Source organism: Anabrus simplex, chromosome 10, assembly GCF_040414725.1.
Source record: "Anabrus simplex isolate iqAnaSimp1 chromosome 10, ASM4041472v1, whole genome shotgun sequence".
Classification (NCBI taxonomy): domain Eukaryota; kingdom Metazoa; phylum Arthropoda; class Insecta; order Orthoptera; family Tettigoniidae; genus Anabrus; species Anabrus simplex.
Window position 1 is genome coordinate 19,517,024 of NC_090274.1, and position 20,661 is coordinate 19,537,684.

General features: G+C 37.8%; 2 protein-coding genes across 2 annotated transcripts in view; both read right to left on the reverse strand.

Moving 5' to 3' along the window:
• LOC136882323 (acylamino-acid-releasing enzyme) overlaps positions 1 to 7,147 on the reverse strand; it is a 56,267-nt gene extending 49,120 nt beyond the window's left edge. The window contains exons 1-2 of the mRNA XM_067154909.2: positions 6,711 to 7,147; positions 6,352 to 6,575 (exon numbers count right to left, since the gene is read on the reverse strand). Of these exons, the coding sequence (XP_067011010.1) occupies positions 6,352 to 6,575; positions 6,711 to 6,722 (236 nt within the window). The 5' untranslated portion in view covers positions 6,723 to 7,147. The remainder of the gene's footprint in view (positions 1 to 6,351; positions 6,576 to 6,710) is intronic.
• A 2,743-nt stretch (positions 7,148 to 9,890) lies between these two features.
• On the reverse strand, positions 9,891 to 20,465 carry mRpS23 (mitochondrial ribosomal protein S23). The gene is made up of 3 exons (XM_067154392.2): positions 20,304 to 20,465; positions 20,001 to 20,162; positions 9,891 to 10,264 (listed from the first exon to the last, which is right to left on the reverse strand). The coding sequence occupies exons 1-3, from the start codon at positions 20,345 to 20,347 to the stop codon at positions 9,946 to 9,948; spliced, it is 525 nt and encodes a 174-aa protein (XP_067010493.2). The 5' UTR covers positions 20,348 to 20,465; the 3' UTR covers positions 9,891 to 9,945.
• Between the last annotated feature and the right edge of the window lie 196 nt (positions 20,466 to 20,661).

Here is a 20,661-nt window from a genome sequence, read left to right on the forward strand (position 1 = left end):
CCAACATAGTTGGAGATGTGTGGGATCTGGTAAATGCAACACGGGTGAAGTTTAAGAAAGCGGAGATTGTTATTAGTGGAATACTGTGTAGAAGGGATACTGACTGGAGGGTGATTCGGGATTTAAATGAGACTATGGAGTGGGTATGTGGGAAATTGGGAGTGAAATTTCTAGATCCTAATGGGTGGGTAGGAGATAGGGATCTGCGCTCAGATGGCCTTCATTTAAACTGCAGTGGTACGTATAAGTTAGGAAATTTGTTTGGAAGGGTAATAGGGAGGTACATTCAGGGAAACGGGATGGCCTAGGGAGCGGTGATAAGGGGACAGGGAACTGGAAATCAAGTAGGGATGACATAAAATTGTTAGTGTTGAACTGTAGAAGTATTGTAAGGAAAGGAATAGAATTAAGTAATTTAATAGATATATATTTACCAGATATTGTAATAGGAGTTGAATCATGGCTGAGAAATGATATAATGGATGCAGAAATCCTCTCACGGCACTGGAGTGTGTATCGTAGAGATAGGATAGGAAGGATGGGAGGGGGAGTGTTCATTCTGGTGAAAGAAGAATTTGTAAGCTACGAAAAAGTTAAAGATGAGACACATCAAATTCTAGGTGTAAGGCTCATTTCTAAAGATAATAGGCAACTTGATATATTTGGAGTGTACAGATCGGGAAAGGGTAGCACTGACGCGGATTCGGAATTATTTGATAGGATAGTCAGCTATGTGGGAAACGACATGGAAAGAAATGTGATTGTAGCGGGAGATCTGAATTTGCCAGATGTCAATTGGGAAGGAAATGCGAACGACAGGAAGCATGACCAACAAATGGCAAATAAGTTAATATGGGAAGGACAGCTGATTCAGAAAGTGATGGAACCAACTAGAGGGAAAAATATCCTGGATGTCGTGCTGATAAAACCAGATGAGCTCTATAGGGAAACTGAAGTAATAGAGGGTATTAGTGAGATCATGAAGCTGTTTTTGTCGTAGTTAAAAATAAATGTGATAGAAAGGAAGGTCTTAGAAGTAGGACTGTTAGGCAGTACCATATGGCTGATACAGCAGGCATGAGGCAGTTTCTAAAAAGTAACTATGATCGGTGGAAAACGGTAAATAAAAATGTAAACAGACTCTGGGATGGGTTTAAAGAAATTGTTGAGGAATGCGAAAACAGGTTTGTACCATTAAGGGTGGTAAGGAATATGGTAAAGACCCACCTTATTAAAATAGAGAAATAAAGAGACTAAGAAGGAGGTGCAGACTGGAAAGAAATAAGAGTTAGAAATGGCTGTGCAAGTAAGGAGAAATTGAAGGAACTTACTAGAAAATTGAATCTAGCAAAGAAGGCAGCTAAGGATAACATGATGGCAAGCATAATTGGCAGTCATACAAATTTTAGTGAAAAATGGAAGGGTATGTATAGGTATTTTAAGGCAGAAACAGGTTCCAAGAAGGACATTCCAGGAATAATTAATGAACAAGGGGAGTGTGTATGTGAGGATCTTCAAAAGGCAGAAGTATTCAGTCAGCAGTATGTAAAGATTGTTGGTTACAAGGATAATGTCGAGATAGAGGAGGAGACTAAGGCCAAAGAAGTAATAAAATTTACATATGATAACAATGACATTTACAATAAGATACAAAAGTTGAAAACTAGAAAAGTGGCTGGAATTGATCAGATTTCTGGGGATATACTAAAGACAATGGGTTGGGATATAGTACCATATCTGAAGTACTTATTTGATTATTGTTTGGTCGGAGAAGCTATACCAGATGAATGGAGAGTTGCTATAGTAGCCCCTGTGTATAAAGGAAAGGGTGATAGACATAAAACTGAAAATTACAGGCCAGTAAGTTTGACATGCATTGTATGTAAGCTTTGGGAAGGCATTCTTTCTGATTATATTAGACATGTTTGTGAAATTAATAACTGGTTCGATAGAAGGCAATTCGGTTTTAGGAAAGGTTATTCCACTGAAGCTCAACTTGTAGGATTCTAGCAAGATATAGCAGATATCTTGGATTCAGGAGGTCAAATGGACTGTATCGCGATTGACCTGTCCAAAGCATTTGATAGGGTGGATCATGGGAGACTACTGGCAAAAATGGGTGCAATTGGACTAGACAAAAGAGTGACTGAATGGGTTGCTATATTTCTAGAAAATAGATCTCAGAGAGTTAGAGTAGGTGAAGCTTTATCTGACCCTGTAATAATTAAGAGGGGAATTCCTCAGGGCAGTATTATCGGACCTTTATGTTTTCTTACATATATAAATGATGTGAGTAAAGGAGTGGAATCGGAGGCAAGGCTTTTTGCGGACGATGTTATTCTCTATAGAGTGATAAATAAGTTACAAGATTGTGAGCAACTGCAACATGACCTCGAAAATGTGGTGAGATGGACAGCAGGCAATGGTATGTTGATAAACGGGATTAAAAGTCACGTTGTGAGTTTCACAAATAGGAAAAGTCCTCTCAGTTTTAATTACTGCGTTGATGGGGTGAAAGTTCCTTTTGGGGATCATTGTAAGTATCTAGGTGTTAATATAAGGAAAGATCTTCATTGGGGTAATCACATAAATGGGATTGTAAATAAAGGGTACAGATCGCTGCACATGGTTATGAGGGTGTTTAGGGGTTGTAGTAAGGATGTAAAGGAGAGTGCATATAATTCTCTGGTAAGACCCCAACTAGAGTATGGTTCCAGTGTATGGGATCCTCACCAGGATTACCTGATTCAAGAACTGGAAAAAATCCAAAGAAAAGCAGCTCGATTTGTTCTGGGTGATTTCCGACAAAAGAGTAGCGTTACAAAAATGTTGCAATGTTTGGGTTGGGAAGAATTGAGAGAAAGAAGAAGAGCTGCTCGACTAAGTGGTATGTAATACCAATATAAAGGTCCGTTATTGGACATTATAAATTTTCCAGCTAACTCATTCCTGGTTGCCTGCGTTTCGCCCTCGTGTGCTAAGTTGGGCTCGTCAGTTGGGACTTAGCACACCTCCCAAGACACAAGGCTAGCGCATACCGTGGAGGCCACTGCATAGGCTACTTGAAGCCACCAGCAGTGCCAATGCACTATGAGAGCTATGTCTCATTTCCAAAAAATTTGATGCCTGCCTGGCCATCAGATGACATAGATGTTGATTCCCATAGGGAACTTGAAATATTTGTCCTGAATGAGTAAATTTATAATACCAATATAAAGGTCCGTTATTGGACATTATAAATTTTCCAGCTAACTCATTCCTGGTTGCCTGCGTTTCGCCCTCGTGTGCTAAGTTGGGCTCGTCAGTTGGGACTTAGCACACCTCCCAAGACGCAAGGCTAGCGCATACCGTGGAGGCCACTGCATAGGCTACTTGAAGCCACCAGCAGTGCCAATGCACTATGAGAGCTATGTCTCATTTCCAAAAAATTTGATGCCTGCCTGGCCATCAGATGACATAGATGTTGATTCCCATAGGGAACTTGAAATATTTGTCCTGAATGAGTAAATTTATAATACCAATATAAAGGTCCGTTATTGGACATTATAAATTTTCCAGCTAACTCATTCCTGGTTGCCTGCGTTTCGCCCTCGTGTGCTAAGTTGGGCTCGTCAGTTGGGACTTAGCACACCTCCCAAGACGCAAGGCTAGCGCATACCGTGGAGGCTTCAAGTAGCCTATGCACTGGCCTCCACGGTATGCGCTAGCCTTGCGTCTTGGGAGGTGTGCTAAGTCCCAACTGACGAGCCCAACTTAGCACACGAGGGCGAAACGCAGGCAACCAGGAATGAGTTAGCTGGAAAATTTATGATGTCCAATAACGGACCTTTATATTGGTATTATAAATTTACTCATTCAGGACAAATATTTCAAGTTCCCTGTGGGAATCAACATCTATGTCATCTGATGGCCAGGCAGGCATGAAATTTTTTGGAAATGAGACATAGCTCTCATAGTGCATTGGCACTGCTGGTGGCTTCAAGTAGCCTATGCAGTGGCCTCCACGGTATGCGCTAGCCTTGCGTCTTGGGAGGTGTGCTAAGTCCCAACTGACGAGCCCAACTTAGCACACGAGGGCGAAACGCAGGCAACCAGGAATGAGTTAGCTGGAAAATTTATAATGTCCAATAACGGACCTTTATATTGGTATTATAAATTTACTCATTCAGGACAAATATTTCAAGTTCCCTATGGGAATCAACATCTATGTCATAAGTGGTATGTTCCGAGCTGTCAGCGAAGAGATGGCGTGGAATGACATTAGTAGACGAATAAGTTTGAATGACGTTTATAAAAGTAGGAAAGATCACAATATGAAGATAAGGTTGGAATTCAAGAGGACAAACTAGGGCAAATATTCATTTATAGGAAGGGGAGTTAGGGAATGGAATAACTTACCAAGGGAGATGTTCAATAAATTTCCAATTTCTTTGAAAAGGCTAGGAAAGCAACAGACAGGGAATCTGCCACCTGGGCGACTGTCCTAAATGCAGATCAGTATTGATTGATTGATTGATTGGTTTTATTAATATAATAACTTCTTATACTAGTTTATATTTTAAGCTGAATAATGTAATATTACTTATTTTAACTAAAATGCATTGTTTTAGAATATTTGATTAAATTGTGTATTTAAATATTTATCGCCTGTGATGACCCAGAGTAGGATCGAAACTAGTACCAAGCTTTATAATGTAATGTAAAAATAACTGCATTGCAAAAAGCTTACCGTATTGAATAGGTGGAAAAATTTTACCTGAATAAATCATATATAATCTTCAGTCTTGTTGTCCGACTCGTTGGCTGAACGGTCAGCATACTGGCCTTCGGTTCAGAGGGTCCCGGGTTCGATTCCCGGCTGGGTCGGGGATTTTAACCTTAATTGGTTAATTCCAATGCAGCGGGGGCTGGGTGTATGTGTTGTCTTCATCATCATTTCATCCTCATCCCGACGCGCAGGTCGCCTACGGGAGTCAAATAGAAAGACCTGCACCTGGCGAGCCGAACCCGTCCTGGGATATCCCGGCACTAAAAGCCATACGACATTTCATTTTTTCAGTCTTGTTGTCTTCGGTTCAATACGAACCAACCAGAATGAAATTTATAACATATAAGTTATAAGCAGAAAAGTTTTCCACCTATTCAATACATAGTTATATTTACAAACCTTGATGAAATTTATAACCCTTAACATTAAAAGAATGATGATGTGATATGATATGATGAGAAAACTAAAAATGGGACATGTACTGAAATACATGGAAAAATACAAAAAGAAGTGGAAAGATTACACCAACAAAATGCCTGGAGAAAGAATTCCTACAAAGAGTCTAGCCCTGATCTGTTGGTTGCGCAGCAAAGAGATGGATCAAGACAGAAACAGGAAACTTGGACTAATATCTGTGGCTTGGTTCTAAAAGGGCCAATGTCAAAAAACCTGTTTTTGAGCTATGAGCATTTGATGTTTTGCTTATAGTTTTCCAATTATTGTTTTCAACAACTAACTTTAAATAACTTAATACTTTCTTTGTGGAAGTCACCTTATTAAACGCTAGTTTTTCCTATTGTATTCTTTAAAAATTGCCAGGTCTCTAATCTTTATTGGTGTGTGCCAGAGAAATTTGTATTTACTCTCACAAATTGCTAATAAAGATCAGATATTTATTGTACCGTAGTAATGACGGTTTTCAATATTTATATTTTTAAAAACTTCCCTCACTAAGGTTAGAATGTGGGGATTATTTGCGTATAAACAGTATTATTTCCTATTCTCCCGTATGCATGTTTCTATCGCCTGACATCATTCCTTTCAATTCTTTCCTTGCCATCATTCTGACTTTGTTTAGTGTCACATTGATATCAGAATATGCTTGGGTGACTGGACAGGAAACCACTCAATGTCCATCACGTTCATTTTCTTTCATGGTAATGAAATTTACTCCAATCCTATCTTCAGAATAGGAGCTTCATCAGGTGACCCCTGCACATTGTGCGTTTTTCTGTGTAAATAAATAATCTTTATTGGCAATCTAACATTATTGGCAAAGGCTTATTTAATTAAACGTTAACTGTTCGTTTAGTACTTAACAGAGACATTGGTCCTTTTAACATGTTGCAAGCCAGGATAAAACGCGTTTGTATCAGTTAATATCTCAATTTCGATTTTTTAAAATGACGTTGGCCCTTTTAGAACCAAGCCACCACAGATATATAGGTGTATGTTTAAAAGGTGATGAGGGTTTATTTTAAGTAATAACTTAATTATATATTAACATAAAATTAACTATTTTATTCCACACATGCACTTGTAAAAAAAAAAAAAAAAAAAAAAAAAGGACACTGGAAACTCACTCAAATGTTATGTCAACAGGTAACATATCAGATGCTTTGCTTATTGATGTATCTATCAAGTGTGTCTGCTGGAATTTTATTGTTTTGCCTCTTTCCAAATTCCTTTGCGTCCATGATGTCAGTATTGTAGTGGTGTTCACGCCCTGAGGAAATTTTAATACTCTGGCAGATGAGGGTGTCGGGTACTGGGCCACAGTTTTGAAGACTTTCACCACTTTGTCCACCTAAAATTCAACAAAAAGACTGCTTTATGTAGTGTACATATTTAAATCATGAATGAGCTGAAGAAGTGCATTTAGTTTACATACTGCTATGTCAATTACCAGTCTATTTTTTTGAGGTTATGATTCATTACTTACCTGTGATGCCATTTTACTATATCTGAGGGATAAACTATCAGGACCGCATACTGGATTTACATGCCCTGTGACGGTGAAAGGCTTTAGGTAGGGCAATGTTCTGGTTACTAACAACAGAGTCACAAATACTTGACACCTGTATGACAGATGTTATCTGTATTTGCATTCAGATAGCAGACACAGCGAACTTCAATAGTAAACACTGACTATGCACTTTTCTCCCGTAAATTAAAATTTAGATTTATAGTATGCGTTAAACAGATATTTACGAGTTATTTTAAGTTTTCAGCAAGCGTCCCAAATCCTCTAGTTCTAGTCTTATCTCCCTTCATGGGCACATGTACAAACAGTTATTTATTTACTTTTTTAGTAACCTTTATCTGCCAAACCAAGCACGGTGTCGCTCATCAGCGTCAACTTACAACCAATCACAGCCATCCACAGCCACCTAAAGTAAAGATCAAAGAGGATAGAATAGAGAGGGGTAAAGATCTTGTGCTGTTCACTGCCAATCACAAATAACCTCACAAGGAACGACTATAACCGCCATTTTTAAAATGTGAAACACTCTGCGAGAAGGTCGCGTTATTTTCTTCGATTCATATATTTTTTATCGTTACCCGAAAAGGAACGTTATTTTCTAATGTGGCGATCTAAGTATACTCCGAAGGAAAAAAATGCCCATTCGCTATATGACTAATAATAATAATAATGAATTCAACACGGTTAACCAACCACATTTTCACTTTCCTCCAAGAGAAAAAGGCAAAGGGGGCATGATTCGGTGAGGTACAGAAAGATCTGCAAGAGATTGGGATCTCATTTGAAGATATCCAGGAGCGTGTCCCACTTAATAAAAAACTCCAAGAACATCAGAGTTTCCTACCAAAGCCGAAGATGAAAACTGGAAAGGCATGGACGGAAGAGCGAAACGAGCAACACTGTATATGAATGAAGGAATACTGGACCAACATTAAAGCTCAAGGGAAAGAGTTGAAATGACGTGGTCCTTAGTTGGCCGAAACAAAACAAGAATAATAATAATAATAATAGATGTAACTGCGGTCAACATAAAAGAAAATAATCATTAATACAGTATACCGTAATTCACATTACACTGTATTCTGTGATGGAGATCTCTGGAACCAAGTTATGTGACAATCTGCAACGCATTTTTCATTTGGTTCATGAAAATACACAAATTTTATGGGGGTAACCATGCACTGCCAAGCGGGTCAGTACATGGCGGAGTTTCTGGTTGGGTCCCATCCACGCGCTGCCACCGGCAGTGCCAATGCACTATGAGAGACTTTGTCTCATGACCAAAAATTGATGCCTGCTTGGCTATTAGATGATACAGATCTGCCGGTGGCTCCAAGTAGCCTACGCCGTAGCCTCCACAGTATGCACTAGGCATGCGTCTTGGTGGGTGTGCTAAGTACCAACTGATGAGCCCAACTTAGCACATGGGGGCGAAACACTGGCAACCAGGAATGAGTTAGCTGGAAAATTTATAGTGTCCAATAACAGACCATTTATATTGGTATTATAAATTTACACATTCGGGACAAATATTTCAGGTTCCCTATGGGAATCAACATCTATATCACGTGGTGTATAAGTACGCAATGTGCAGTCCCCCGTGTAATGTAGTAGGTATCATGAACTAAGTCATTATTTTTCTTTTCCTCTTCCCTTTGGTGGTGTATATATGATTCTGCATTTTGACTTTTTTTTCTCTCCTTAGAGTAACTTAAAAATGTTTGATTTTAGCGCTGTGACAAGCCATGGTGGAAAGCAATAAAGCGTGGCTTTGAGACAAAAGAATTTCTTAACTTACGAGGAATGGTTACAAAACTTGGGTGATAGTGATCTTGATTCCAATTATAATCTTCATTTCTTTCTTTTTTTACAATTGGCTTTACGTCGCACTGACCCAGACTGGTCTTATGACGACATGGGATAGGAAAGGGCTAGGAGAAGGAAGGAAGCGGCCGTGGCCTTAATTAAGGTGCAGCCTCAGGATTTGCCTGGTATGAAAATGGGAAACCACAAAAATGCATCTTTGGGGCTGCCAACAGTGGGGTTCGAACCCACTATCTCCCAGATGCAAGTTCGCCCTATGGGTGGGGGCGGTAGAATAACACCCATGGTATCCCCTGTGTGTCGTAAGAGGCGACTAAAAGGAGCCCCAGGGGCTCTGCGCTTTGGAGTGTGGGTTGGCGACCACGGGGCCCTTACCCGAGTCCCGATATTGCTTCCACTTACTTGCGCCAGGCTCCTCACTTTCATCTACCCTATCCGACCTCCCTTGGTCAACTTTTGTTTTTTTCCGATCCCAGCAGTGTTACGTATGGAGGTCTAGGGAGTCTTTCATTTTCACACCCTTCGTGGCCCTTGTCTTTCTTTAGCCAGCACCTTCATTTTTCGAAGTGTCGAATGCCTTCCATTTTCTCTCTCCGATTAGTGTTATATAGAGGATGGTTGCCTAGTTGTACTTCCTCTTAAAATAGTAATCACCACCATTACCACTCCCACCAAATGCAAGTTCACAGCCGTGCGGCCCTAACGGCATAGCCAACTCACTCGGTCAATGATAGTTCATTGATAACGGACGTTGATGTAGCGGAAATAAATGTGATAAAGAGGTGCGTGATGCTGAGCCATGTTCTTGGGGTACAAGTGCCTGTACATTCTAGTGGGAGGGTATGCCTACTCACATGGTTCAGAGAGGAATACAGATGTTGGTGGCTAGCTGTTCACTTGGCCGTGGGAGCGCAGTGGTGGGAGAGGGATGATGAGCAGAGCAGGGGACCCTGTTGAATATGTGACTGTCCGATAACATTGACCCTGACACACACGGCAGCAGGTCCCTGGACACAGGCTAGTGCCACTTAGCTTGGCAAATGTTTTACGCTGAAGTAGTACGCAGGAGGTGTGGGAAGGGGAAGTGCACAGGTATCTGTCACTTACTGTATTTTGTAATGTAGAGTAGAAAGAGTGTGTTATCAAAATTGTGTGTGCACACGTGCTGAAACCAGCACACATTTTACACTCCTAACTCACAGAGAATGCGGCCTCCACATGTACTAGAGCCTACTGTGATTGCTTCCGTACCGAGAAGTTCAACAGTACTGAATCAGATAATCTGGGTAAGGATGTAAATAAGCATTTGAACACTTCACTATTTACACTTTAATAACTTACAAAACTTTTACAACATAACTGCTTATTTTTATTCCTTAAATATTTCTTTGACATCAATATTCATATTAGAGTCCATTTTCCCTTTGTTCTGAGCTTCACGGAAAGTTGATACTAAACTTTTCTTCCGAGTAGGAACCTCGGCCTCTTCTGATGACACTCTCTCTGTGGCAAATGATCTCTCGGCCTTGAACTCCTCAAATGCAGCATCAAACAGCTTCTCTTCAGGTAGGTTTCCTTCCTTTTTCAATTTCATATAGATATGAAGAAATCTTTGTGAAGCTGTCTGGGTACGACTGTCATTCATATCAATAACACCAAGATGATTGCGGTGGAGGTCATGAAATTTCCTAAAAAGAAAAAAATATATATTATAAAAAAGAGGATATTTCAACTATACTAAATAGGTATTTATGTAATGAGACTGTAAAGTGATCCTTTTACAATCGGTGTCACCAACTGATTACATATCAAATTCCTCCTGTTAAGAGTATCGTGCTAATTCCATCAGAACCACTGATTCAATTGTAGTGAAATTGTATACACATAGCTAACTGAGGTCACTTAACAAGATATAGTGAAAGAAAACGTCCCACTGGGTAAAACTGAACAAAGCGCTACCCAGCCCTCAAGTAATGCTGTATGATGCTTGTTTGTTGTTAGGGATGTACTTACATAAAATTTACGAGGTTTATTCCACCTACTCAATACTGTACAATAATTGCAATGTCTATCAATACATTACAATATGTTATCAAGGGATCATCAGCCTAACTAAGATACACTTATGGATTTGCCGATGTCCTAAAACAAAATTACATTGTGGAAATAAAAATTAAAAGAGTGAACTGTGTATGTGATGCAATAATGTACATATAAATGGTGGAGTGATGAAATATTGATAGATAAAATAATGTTGTACTGATTAACGACAAATAAAATTTCAGGTTTTACATCAATTACAATTAGATTGTAAGAATAGTATCACACGATTTTTTACAATGATGATTAAAATATGCCCTTGTTCAGTGAATACTCTAAAATTGCACATTAAAAGTATAAAATGCCAGTTGAATGCAAAGTCCAGATACTTCTATTGAGTTCTATATTTCAAGTGCATCAGGTATTCTCTATAATATCTTCCCCACATTTACCAGAACCCTTTCAAATCCTTAGTTCTATTTCCAACTCTCACAATGAAATCGCTCATTAGCACTATCCTTATCCTTGCTGCTGACGCTGACTACGATGTCACTCAATGCTTCATAAAACTTGTCAACTTCATCCTTATCTGCACCCTCACATGATGAATACACTGAGACAATTCTTGTCCTAATTCCACCAACTGTCAAATCTATCCATATCATTTGCTCATTTACGAGCCTAACAGAAACTATGTTGCATGGAATGGTATTCCTGATAAACAGCCCTACCCCATACTCTGCCCTTTCCTATCTAACACCTGTCAAGTACACTTTATAATCTCCTATCTCTTCCTCATTATCTCCCCTTACCTGAATATCACTTACTCCTAGCACATCCAGATGCATCCTCTTTGCTGACTCAGCCAGTTCTACTTTCCTTCTTCCATAAGCCCCATTAATATTGATAGCTCCTCATAGAATTCCATTTCGTTCACCAAGTTGTTTCCAAGGAGTCCCTCGCCTGTCAAATGGGAGTGGGACTCCGTTACTTCCATAAGTCCGAGGCTTGCTTAAAATGTTCTGGGCTTGGTAAATTCATAAAGCAGGATGCTCCCCTACTTGCACATAGTCCAAGTTAGGATCTCTCCTCTAACGGATTAGGGACCACTGGTGGATTGTATAGTCCTAGCCGTCTGAGCACAAAGAGTGCCATGACTCAGAATATGTCCGAGATGCCCACTCCAAATTAGATTACGATGCCCACTCCTATTCCATAGCAAATGGTATCCCGACTCTCAGGACTACTTACTAAACCTAAAAAACCTATTAGGCCTACATAAAATTTCAGATCCTATAAGGCATCAATGTCTTATACTACTACAAAATTCAATTCTTGTTTGTGATGCCCCTTTTAACAAGCTTAAAGATGCATAATGGAGCGACCTCATCCTGCGATGATGTTGGCCAGAAATAAAAACAATGTGGATCCAAAAATCCCACTGTGACATTAAATTTATGTGAGTTTGCCAGGTTGTGTGACTTTCTTCTTATTCATTGTAGCATGATATGTGTCGCTCTGCAACCAGACATGCATTGAATTTGTAACAACTCATGTTCATTAATTATAATTTTTGTCTAGAGTTCTAGAAAGTAAGGATGTTAATCGCTGATGAAAAGAATGGTATAAATTACTAGAAAAAAAGTATGACTAATGAATAGTGTAGATTAACTATGTTTTATTGAAATCAATAAATACTGACAGGGTGGACCCATTAATAACTTGTTGTGTTATTTGATTACTCATTACTGTAGTGAGGTGACCAGTAAAATTATGAAGATGACAATAATCAACTTCATGTCACTAACTGGAAACTCATAAGAGGTAATTCATTTCATGGAGAATGAGAATATAGCTATGATGTTTAAGAGGAGAGAAAAAGGAGAGAAGAAGTTGAAGAAGGGATAGACTACCTAAGGCAAAGAATGGAGTGGGAAAATAACCAACAGGATCTTGGATGAGTGTGTAGATAAATTAGACTACATATTAATTTTGAATAAATACATTTATAAACTATCTGAAAAAGAAAACGTATGGTAACAGAATTATACCTGAAAAAGAAACAATGACATGTTTTCAAAGCCGACTTTCAACCTATTAGGTCGTGTTACGTACATTTAGTACGAGTTGAAGAGATATTAAGTACAGAACAAAAATGGCCAACCATACACCAGTGGGATCCGAACCCACAACCTCCCGATTTCGCGTCGGTTGCTCTACCAATTGAGCTATGGTGGCCCAGGCCATCTTTGTTCTGTTGGAAAGGATCTAAGCTACAGGTCTGGTACTATTACCATCACACTCTAGAGTGCGTTTAAGTTGCCCGTTGAGGGCCAAGTCAATGAATATTGAATTTTCACGACCGCATTGTAATCGAAACCAACTTTCAACCTATTAGGTCGTGTTACGTACATTTAGTACGTGTTGAAGAGATGTTAAGTACAGAACAAAAATGGCCAACCAGACACCAGTGGGATCCGAACCCACAACCTCCCGATTTCGTGTCGGTTGCTTACGACCTAATAGGTTGAAAGTCGGTTTCGATTACAATGCGGTCGTGAAAATTCAGTATTCAATGACATGTTTCATTCTTCAAAGAACCATCAAGTAGATTCTATCAAATCACACTCAAAAAAATGTAAAAACATTTATGTTTATTTCTTTCTAAATCCTTAAATACTTGCATTTTGGAATTTATCTTAAAGAAGTCCTCACTTCTCTCCACTCTAGCACAGAATGCAAGTTGTTGGCGAGAGTCTAGCTGACTAGTCAGTCCATTAACCTTCCACTATGTCATGCCCCAGTTCTGGCTAGGCAATGACATGCTGTACTTTACTTTCAGGTATTTTATTTTTAGTACTCCACTTATTAGTATTATTATCATCTTATCAAAATTGTTTGGCAAACTATGCAGGGGTTCTTAATGAGCATTAATGGCCTGGCTATTATACCGGTAATTTCCTGATATGTAATTTCCCATTTATGTCAACATTTTGGAATTGTACTGGCAGTTTTATTATTATTATTATTATTATTACTTTTAAAAATCCAGTATGGAATTTTAGTTTTGCTTGGGCTATATACTGTATGTGGCATTGCAGTTTATTACTTGACATCTGGATTCGTTTAGATTTTGCTACTATGTTAATTGTTGTTGTTATTATTGTTATATTACTGTCATAATTGTTTCTGATTGTCTAATGAGCTGTTAATGCACTGACTAGTTTTCTTTTAATTTTCCGTTATGTCATTTTCTTTTTTGTTTCATGGAACTATAGTATGCGCACTTTTTAGTGATAGATTTTTGTACTCTTTGGAGAAGTAAGAAGGGTTCCATTAATACTGCCAACTGAATGGAAATGAAATCTGAATTGAATCGATAATATGATCGATCGATATGAATTTTATAAACCTTTATTATTTTAAGCAAACAACTGTGTCACACACACAATATATAATACTATAACATTTCTCGTTGCAAAACGTGTTCCTAGCATGAATTCTATAGTTTGGCTTTGCTGTATAAACAACAACAGTACGAGCACTTAAAGTGTACGCCAGATGTCGCACAGCGATGTTACGCAATTCTTAGTTTGTGTTTCAAAGGTTGCCAATACGAATCTCGAAGATAACCGAAGTCGACCACTTCAGCACTAGGGTGTAAATCTATCACTAAAAAGTGCGCAGATAGTATATTCATATTATTATTATTATTGTTTATGTTGTTGTGTTCCCACTCTAATACTTTGTATTCGTTTGGTTTGGGTAGCTGGTGTAACATCGGGCTGTAAACCGTCATTCGCACCAAACTGATGTCGTCGTCGTGAATTCCTACATCCGAGGCTCGTATTATTCTTGAAAACAACTTCTTCAGTGATCCTTCTGTAGACCTGCTGAGCCTAACCCAGACGGAGATTTTCTTTCAGGGTTTTCTCCCTTAGCCTTTGGTGCCCAGTCACCTACAAGGCAGCAGGTTGTACTCAGATAATGGACCTTGAAATTAGAGATGTGAACTGGTGTCGCATATATGAGCAGCATCTGTGGATGGATAGAACAAACACAACATACACAACCGCACCCGGCTTGCTGGAGCGAAGAAATTATGATGATTGTTGTGTATTTGGGATTAAATTTACATTAAGGATTTACAGAGTTGGGAAGTAATTGAGTAAAAGTAATCAAATTGCTTGTAATGATAACATTCTTAGAAATTTCTACTTGTAATTCTTATTTTTCACAAAATGTAATTTTTACTTGTATTTTACTTCTTGAAATAAACTTATAATCATTACACTCTAGTAATTGATATATATCAAATGGAAGCAGAAATGAGAAAAAATAAATTATTATGATGAAAACTTTTTTGGTTCTACTACAGCAAAAACAAATAACTTCACCAGTTCTGGATGAAGTACTTTCTTACCTCTTCAGTACTTTCAAAGACATCATAAGTTTACCAAAGATGTTCTTAAAGTTAACAACAGGTATTGCTTCAAGTGGCCCTGTAGGATGTCTTTTCAGTTAAATGCAAAGATGTACTTCCCCCAAAGACGTCGAGGCTCAGCGATGAGAATCTTAATAACCCATTAATTTATTTGCAAAGTAAATGACAAATTATTTGAAATACTAAAAGTCATTCAGTAAAGCAAAAATGATGTGAAAGATAATTTTGAAAGTTCCAATCTATCATGTTTAGTCTCATGTATGGCATTTACTCACTTATTTAAGCTCATTCATGCTAATAAAGAAACACACAAAATAAAGTAATACCATTTCTTTACATTCGTTTTGTACTTTTACTGATTACTTGCTGAAAAAAGTCATTTGTAATCATAACTGAGTAAAATACTTCTCAAGTAACTGTAATTCAGCCCAGTAACTTTTTTCTTCGGTTCTTCACAGCACTAATGATTTGCTTGAGCAAAGTATGAATTGAATTAAAGTGTATCTTGTAAGACATTATAAATGATAACTAGAGCCTGGAATTCCACGCAAATGCATGTTTTTAAATAAGCTGAATACACTTCACAAACTTTGCAAATATTCATTTTATGACTTAACAATTCCAAATAACCGTTCTTTTTCCCTGCATGTTTGCATGTTTTGGCCTTTTTAGGCAAAAATTCATGCATGTTGTATATTTTGAAGATTTTGGATTTAACAGCAAATATTTGGATGTTTTTATTGCATATTATGACTTTGGTACTTATATAATGTTAACTTGCATGATAATGTCTTTTATGAATGTTGTTTTGCAGAATTTGGGACCGTTTTTCCATGTTTATAGAGTATGTATATTATTGAGAAACTGAGAAAATGTATTCCTGGAATCCTACCTGACAACCAAAGTTAGTACATACGGTAGAGGTCCTATAAACCAATCCGCCCTGAACCAATTAACTAAACACTTTCTTATCTGTTGCTTGAGTAAACATTGACGAAAGCCGGAAGACCCCACGTCGATCTCTGTAATTCTTAGGAATAAGGCGCCCCAGTTATAAATTGCTATAAATTGAACTGTAAATTTTGTATTAATAACCATCTTCTATTGTGATCCTGTAATTTCATATCCAAAACTCTCACTCGTCACACGTCTCTGTTATCACAGCAGACAATTGTTAGCAGTTATCACATGCTCCTGGATGATGGCCTACAAGTCCGGAAAACACTGACAGGATTAGTTATTGAATACAATCAATTGTGTCTGCAATCATTGCATGGAGAAGTAGCTGTGGCAGCTAGAGGTAAGTTGAACAAAGTGATCCACTCAAATCTTGATTTTGAATTTGTCAAGCTTGTAAAAATGCAAAAGACGTACAATTTGACCTCACTTTGTCCCAAAAGTCGTAACTTAAGTATGCACCTGTCACTTCTTGTGACATACAAAGGTCATTTTCTTTGCTTAAGAATGTGCTGACAGATAAACGGATGAGCTTAAATCAAGACAATTTGGAGAAATTAGTTGTTGTACAATGTTTCAAAAGGAACTGAATTTTGATAGTGCATATTTTCCAGTTTATTGTGCATGTTTTGCCATATGATAGTGCATGAATGCATGCATATTTTGGGAATTGGTAGTACATGGAAATCCAGGCTCTAATGATAATCTACTAAAAACATCTGCGGTGGCCAAGATGCTGGATAAGTAAGTTCTGGGAGAGTTATGGCTTCATAGTGTTGGATCTTGGTGTCTATTGACAGGCATTTCATATTATACGTTGGCCAGGTTAGAAATTGGGCTTTTTTTTTTCTTTTCTTTTTTTTTTTTATCAATGTTTCTTATTCTTGAAGTCTTGCTGGAAAGTATCAATAGGTTTTTTTTCTCCTCACACCGACACAGAGAGGTCTTACGGCGACGATGGGATAGGAAAGGCCTAGGAGTGGAAAGGAAGAGGACATGGCCTTAATTAAGACGGTATGAAAATGGGAAACCACAGAAAACTATCTTCAAGGCTGGCGACAGTGGGATTCTAACCCGCTATCTCCCAAATGTAAGCTCACAACTGCGTGACCCTAACCACACAGCCAACTCACTAGGTAGTATCAATAACATCTAAAATACCATACTGTAGAAAACTGACTGCCATTTCCATGGAATTATTCACAGTGTGACCAGTGGCAGAGTCCTGTTGGAAAAATGCAAAATCATGCACAATTCACAAAGTGTTTTCAAAGAACAGAGTTACAAGTAGGGATTTCTGGAATGACCCCACCCAGTTCCCCAATTTATCCACCTGCGATTATTATCTCCGGGATAAATTTAAATAATTTTGTTTCAAGACATACAAAAACTGGAATTATTATTATTAACTTTATTGGCCATATTGGACCACAGGAGTCTTCCATGTACACTTTTTCTTTGAAGGTTGTACTGTTTGATTCTTCTTATCTGCCCGGTACTTCTTCATTCGTACTGATCACAGTGTTCTTAATTCGTCTGAAATCTCTACAGGCCTTCTGTGCATCATTTCAGTTGAAAATTTGTGATTTCTTAAGAAGGGTGGTAATTTTATTCTTGTTCTCTGCATCTGTAATTTTGAGTCCAACTGTTTTGAGATCCTCTTAAATTTCTTTCATCCAATGCCCTTCTGTCTTCTTTCCCAGATTTCTCGTCACTAGTTGTCGTAAAATTAATCAGCAAGTTGCAAAGATTCCTCAACGTGAACTACAGCGAGAGGTGGACAGTTTCAACACCTCCTTTGGTAAGTAATGAACTGCTTAAAATTGTTGTGTTACTGTTGCTAGTTGAGTCAGCTGGAGGGTTGTGCAGTCAGGGATTGTCAATACTATGTACAAAACCTGCTTTCTACCAAACTTGACATATGATGCTGAAACTTGGGTAGCAACAAAAGCACAGGAAAGTAAAATCAGCTCATTCCATGTTAAGAAAACAGTATTGCTCTTATGACAACAGGGTTGCCATATCAAACGGCTCTGCTCAACACCATCACAGGAAAATGATGGCAAATAAATTTGTGAAATTCAGTATTTAAGTTCAAGACAAAAAGCGGAAGAAACTAAGCTACAAATTATTTTATGAAGTAAAGGGGACAGGGTGTTTACAGGGGCTATTTTTTTGTTTGTACAGAATCAGAGAACTGCGGCACATAAAAAATCTCAGCATTGAAGTGTGAGGCAAATTGGAAGAGAAAGTAGACAAATAATTTTTATGGGCTCGAAGGGTAAGGGATGCATTTAATAAATTTCTCCAGACAATAAAGGCTAGAAAACCGACGCAAGAAATAAATACTGTAGATGACTCTACAAAATATCACAGTATTAATGTGAAGGAAAGAAATCACCCACGTAGGCTTATCACCAAATTCTCACTCAACACAAGACAATTACGCACTGATTTAAAGCCTAAAAACACACATGTAACTAATAAACATTGTAGATTGCTTCACTACAGAAGTGAGCTGTCAGGAGTTCACAGTGAGGGACTACATAAGGCTTGTACCAGAGCAATACAGAAGAAGGAAAATGAAGGCAACAAAGCGAAGGCTGTTCCCGCCATTGTGCTTCCTCCCTACAAATGTATTTATGAAAAAGAAAATATTATGTAGTTATTTTAATAACTCATGGGCAAAAATGCCTCATCCTTTTTATCTATCTTCCATAATACATTAAAAAGTACAGTATAATATCCCTTAATCACGAGAAATTATGGGTGTCTCAGAGGGGATGTGTTCACTCCTTGTAGATCCATAAGAGCAATACTGTTTTCTTAATGTGGAATGAGCTATAGGCAAGTGAGATAATATAAGATAGGACAGAACCAAATACAGCAATACGAGAAACACTAGGTGTATGCAGAGTGGAAGAGTGAATAGAACAATCGAGCAGAGGTGGCAATGTAACTAGAATACTAACACGTAGACCATTCCGGGGAGCTGCACTGTCATTGGATGGTACGTGCAACGTCACCCTGAGGATAGAGCTACCGTCAAATTCAATGCATTATGTATTAAAGGGTACAGTTAACTGAGTTCTTTTTGAGTTAATCTTGTTAGATATTTATTTTAATTACACTCCACTTAGTCGTGTAACTTTAGAGGACATAACGTAAGTCATTAAAAATTTATACGAAAACATAGTGCCTCAAATATGTAGCTGCAATGATGCACATAAACTCACAGCGACGACTGCAAAATTGAGAAAATAATATTTTATGAATAAAGTACTCAAACTAATAACCATATAAATGAGGTAAATACTGAATTCAACACTTTTTAACTTAACATAAAGGACAATTATCATCCAACATATTATAGTTAATTACCGCAGATTCGAAAGAAACATACCCTACGAGTTATATGACATGTGGATTACAGGAAATGCAATAAATTAACAATATTTTGTTATACATCTATACTTATGTCTATTGGAAATAAGATATTAACTCGTCTTAAATGATGATAAGATTCTTCTTCACAACATTCTTTCGTGAAATGGAGCTTAGAGAAAAAAGAGCTAGAGGTAGACCCAGAAAATGATTTAGAGAACAAAATAAATAAGACCTACAGAAAAGAATGGAAAACTTTCAAGATGTCTTTGATGAAGAATGGTGGAAAGACGGGCAGAGTGACCCACAACTCAATCCAAGATTAAACTGGACACGGGGAACGATGATGACCGTTGTATGGTTTACCTTCTCGCTACTGACTTTGATTTGCACAAGCTCATCCATACTTAGATCACTGCATGCCTGAGTAACGCATATCTGATCACCTTGCCAACAAAATGAAACTGACTTCTGTTCAGCATATTTAACTGAATCATCTGCCCTTTACTAATAACACGCATCACAGAGCTTCTGTAATTGGTCATCCCTCTTGGTTATATGTACAGTATGTGAAAAATAATACTGATATGAATTCTTACGCTCTTATTTGATCTTCTGCATAGAATATATTCCCGACTTGAATGTTCGGTGCAGGTCTGTCATACCGTGGCTCGGTAACTGGTGGAAATGCTTTGTAAATATCATACCAAATTGGTTTATCTTCCTCTTTCAATGCTCCTGATCTAATTAGCCCAGTAACTCTGAAAAATAACAAGGTCAGCAAATTAAATAAGAAATTTATTTATTTATTTCATTTTTAGGTTACTTTTCTGGTTTCTGAACAGCCAAATAGATTTTAGTTTTTGAGTACATTCTCCAAATATCATTCATATTCAAATTACCTTGTAAAAATCGTTCCTACTTTCTCTAACCTACTTGATGCCATTTTTGGATTTCTGCCGGTTTCTGAAACAGAATTTCTTCCTCGAAATTATGCAATAATTTATAGATTCAGCAACACGAGTTCAGCCCTTTTTTTTTTTTTTTTATTGGTTTTGGTACAAGCTGATCTCGCATATGACAACAAAACTTACCAACACACACAAATCTGTTAGCATCAAACATTCTCCAGTATAAACGAAAAATAAATGCGGGAAGAATTACATTATGATCTATTTCTGTTATTAAGTAACAATAAGAAATATGCGTCTTACGACTGTAAGTTTATAGAGAATTTGAATGTGCATAATCGTAATTGTT